Source organism: Morone saxatilis, unplaced genomic scaffold (genome assembly GCF_004916995.1).
Source record: "Morone saxatilis isolate NCDOM2014 unplaced genomic scaffold, NCSU_SB_2.0 Contig22, whole genome shotgun sequence".
NCBI lineage: Eukaryota > Metazoa > Chordata > Actinopteri > Moronidae > Morone > Morone saxatilis.
This window is the reverse complement of record NW_023339785.1, coordinates 21,412,949-21,417,320: the sequence shown is the minus strand read 5'-3', so window position 1 is coordinate 21,417,320 and position 4,372 is coordinate 21,412,949. Positions and strand designations below refer to the sequence as shown.

Below are 4,372 nucleotides of genomic sequence, written 5' to 3'. Positions count from 1 at the left end.
CCCTCGGCTCCGTTCCCGTCCCGACTCCAGGATGTCCGACAGCAACGCAAGTCCCGCCGACCGGGTGATCAAATGTAGGCATGCCAAATCCTGCACGGCCAGTGAGAGCTACCTCTGTGCCAATAATTCTGCTGTAACTCATCGTTTCTTTTCTTTCTGTTTGCATCGCTGTCGTTGCACCAGTGTCTCTTATTCGCACGTTTTTGGTTTTTTTTTGTTTTGAGTCCATACCTTTATTTTATTACCATACCACCACCTTATAATAAAAGAAGCACCATTTGGCTGGCGAGTCACCATGCATGTGCCTCTGAACCTTTTAGGGGGAGGGAGGGGGTGATGAAGGGGGGTATCCAATACGATATGCCATAATCAGGGTCTTCCCTCGTTATTCTATTAGAATTCACCCCCTCACCGAGGCATTACCCCATTTTCTAACGGGGGGATGTCTCTCCCTCTATGTATAGCCAAAGCTATTGTGCGACACCCTGTGCTGCATGAGCTCCATTTACGCGCTCCACTCCTAGCGGTGGTTTCGTGTTACTGAATAATACCCTACAGAGACACAACCGAGAGAGTGATAGAGAGAGGAAAAAGCAGGGAGGGAGAGAGGGAGATGAGCATCTTGTTCCAATGAAACATCAAGCAGTGTGACGATGACAGCGAAAGGCAGACATAAAGGTAAATAAATGTTACGCATAACCTGCGATCTTTGGTGTTGTGTGGTTCTGCTGTGGATGTGGATGGTGTCACGGGATGATGTTGCATGTAAGCAGCGATGTAAGGAGAGAGAGAGGGGGAGAGAGGGAGGGTAAGATGCTATGGGGGACTTGTCACTCGGAGACTCAAGGATTTTGGAGCTTTCTGTTCTTAGTGTTTATATAGTGTGTCTGTGGCCGTGCGTAGTGGTGCCCCGGTGTTGGATGTGCCGACTGCCTCTATAGGTTGGCCTACATTTGCGATCTAGTTGTATTTTTCGCCGAATCTGAGCCAAAGTCAGGTAATCCAATGGTTTAAAAGGCAGGTAGGCTGACAACTTTGCCAGGCCGAGTGCGCATCCTTATACCTGTGAGTTCGGTTTTAATTATGTAGGCCTGTTAGATTAAATCAGCCTGATGTTTGCTGATGTGACGTTTAAAAAAACCACGAGTGCACAAGATGGATTTACGAGTGGTTTTAAGTCGACGTTTTCTCCGTAAGGCCTGAATGTCAGCGGGTGATTGTGCTTCTCCCGTGCGTATCGTTCTTCCACGTCTCCGTAAAGGTCTCCCTGGCTTCCCCCTCTTTATTTCCCCGAGTGTCAACTGAGAGACAAAACTGAGTTTAGGGATGCTGCGCTGCGTGTCTGAGCCCATTGCCCGACGATGCTCATGCATACCGCCCTAATGGTGTAATTGCATCACTGGATTATGGAATATTTAATGTGTTTATGAGAGTGTCTGTTTCAGCTTTACGCGTGGGCGGCTATAGGGGAGGCGAGGAGGGGCTCCGCTCGGGTTATGATCCGCGCAGCTTGCTCAGATTGTCGTGCTTATCGGGTCACAACAAGGCTGGCATGGCAGCGGCGCTTCCAAGCACACAGCCTGTCACATGCGACGATGCCTGGCTGGCTGTCTCTCCCACTGGCTCCCCTTAATAAACTCTCAAGGTCTCTCTGCCGGAAGAAGCGGAGCTGACAGTTGGATGCGTCGCTCGGGCATGCCCCGGTATTCCGTGCGTGCGTCGTGCTCGGAAGGGGGTGGGGTGGGCTGGGGGCGCGGGGGCTCTTGCAGTTTTTGCACGTAGGTCTTCAAGACTGCATGTGCCTACAGTACGGCTGTGGCTGTATGTGTGTAACTACATGGATGCAGTTGTGCAGGGGCGGTGCTAGAGAATGTGGATCCCCGGGAAAAAAAAACTGACTGCAACCAGATTAACACCGAGCCCCCAATCCATCCTTTAGTTATCTGCCTTTACCTCCCAATGAGTAGCTCCCTGCTCACATCTTCTTTTTACATCTTCATTTCTGTTTGCATGTGTGTTGTAGTGCAGCTGGGCCACCGGAGCTCAGCTGCCTCAACCCTGGAACAAACTAAGCGGCCTATATTCTCATGCATCATCCATCACACACAAATATAAATGCACCTTCTCTAACAAACATGCAGAAAAACAACACAGCAATGAATCAGTCAGGTAAGAATGATTTAGCGTGCATGAAGCTGGAGAGGGATGGGGGCATCAGTCAAAGAGTCACTGCAGGCGGATGCACTGTGCCCGGTAGTTCCCCACGTTATGGATTTCAGTGATATTCAACGGAGAGAAGCGCACAGAGATGGAGCCAAAGGACAAAGCATACCGAGAGGAACGGGCAGAGAGTGTGGGGGCGAGGTGAGGGAGAGAGGGAAAGAGAGAATGTGACAAGGCCACGGAGGAGGTGAAGTAGTTGGAGCGAGAGAGAGAGAAAGAGAGCGAAGAAGGAGAAAGAAATACAAGGAAAGTAGTGTTTCACACTGTTGAGTGGCAGGACAGCATCCTCTGACTTAAACCAATGGACTCCTCACACTCTTTCCTGTCGGTCTGTGTGTGTGTGAAAAACAAGCAGGCTTCAGAGCCAAATTGTGAGAATGTGACTTTTACTTAAAAGTTTAGTTCAATAACTTAAAAGTAGTCTCCACCAAATGTTGCCCCTTTTTGAATTTTACACAGTAAGACAGTCTAGAGTATAACAGAAGACTTAATTCATCATTTTTAACACAGACAAAAGACATCCTGCTCATCAGTCTCTTTGTAGTGAACAGGAAGGAATCTTGGGTGACTCAATGTTATTTTCTAATAGACTGCCACATCATCTGCTACCAGAAAATACATACATACATGGAGGCTGGTACAGAAGCTCAGTTGGCCTTAATTTCAACTGTTGATTTTTCTAGAATACTGCAGTGAGGGTCAAAGCAGGGTACATATAGACCCACTGAACAAGGTCAAAGCACGTGGTTAGTGCTGAAAAGCTTAATTGACAAAGAGGTTTTCAATGACAGTATTAAAGATCAATTAGTTGAGTTTTGTGGGTGAAGTTCTGTGAATTAACAGGCACCAGCAACATGTGATACTTTCTAAACATGAAAACAAACATAATGCGCATTACGGATGATGTGTTCCAGTGCACAGCTTCTGCTTTATAGACCTTTTTCATGACGGAAGCACAGGTTTGTTTAATAACCTTAATGATGATGGCTGCGTTCCATATATCAGCTAGTTTTAGGGTCCTGCATCGTGTAGGGCTTACTTACAGAGCTCATTTGGTGTGAAAAGTGTCTATTGATAATGATAAATAAAAGTACCAAGCATTTTGTGGTTTCATACATTTGAGGACTAGCTGTTGTGAATCAAATACCAGTTGACACACAGTCACAAGTTGGCTTGATATGACAAAATATTCAGTATATTGCAATAGCCCTTTCTCGTGGTGGATATTTTGACATGTCAAACACAGGTGTGACTAATAACATTAATCATAGCTGTGTTCCATTTAGCTGTTCCAGTGTCAGGACCCTGGTAATGTGCATGCTGCCTCACTGTCATGGCCCGCTGGTTCACCTAAATGGAATAGCTGCATCATTAATGTCATTAGTTACACCTGCACTTCTCCTGGTGTGACAAGTCAAACTGCACAGTGTGAGAAAGGTCTATAGATCCTCAGAAATTACAATAGTTAAATTAAAACACCTGTCTGTCAAAAAGGATACATGAAGATAGAATTTATTGCATCTGATTTCACTAAACTTTCACTTTCAATAAAACACTACACTCATTGGATGCTGACTGTGTTGGCGTCGTAATGCAGTGCACATATAAACTAGGCCTAACTGCATGTTTTTACTGTTATCTTAGGTATGAAAATAAACATTTTAATAATCCAACATTGATTTTGGTTGATTTACTTCTGTAAACAAAACAAACAGGTTAAAGAAAAAAAGTATTTTCATTGTATTTTATGCTAATTCTGTTTGTCTCCATCTTTTAAACATTTCAGGAGAGTTTAAAACTAACAAAGCATCCAGGTGCTACACTTTTAGGTTGTTGCCTATCATATGTTTACTCAGCATACTGTATAATCTTGCTGCCAAATGTCATATATCAGGTAGGGTGCCAGTAAGTAAAAACAGTTTGATAATTTAATGTATTCAAATAGCAAGCGTTGTTAAAATCCTTGTTGAAAGAACAAATAACGTTTCAAGTTGCAAAGGTGTCATTTATCGCTTGTAAGCGGTGACCTTTTAAACCTATCATTGTATGTGTGAAGACCAAAGATGCAAAGATGAGCGTAACCACATCCAATATGCACACATGCATGTCTGCATTCATGCATGCACAAACACCCCCCCCCCCCCCCCCC

The 4,372-nt window shown here is 44.9% G+C and overlaps 1 protein-coding gene across 2 annotated transcripts in view; it reads left to right on the top strand.

Moving 5' to 3' along the window:
* The first annotated feature begins 589 nt into the window (after positions 1–589).
* The window catches only part of ppp3cb (protein phosphatase 3, catalytic subunit, beta isozyme), a 31,010-nt gene continuing 27,227 nt past the window's right edge, over positions 590–4,372 (top strand). For both annotated transcript variants that reach the window (XM_035668718.1, XM_035668717.1), the window contains exon 1: positions 590–678. In XM_035668718.1, coding sequence (XP_035524611.1) covers positions 654–678 — 25 coding nt within the window. In that variant the 5' untranslated portion in view covers positions 590–653. The remainder of the gene's footprint in view (positions 679–4,372) is intronic.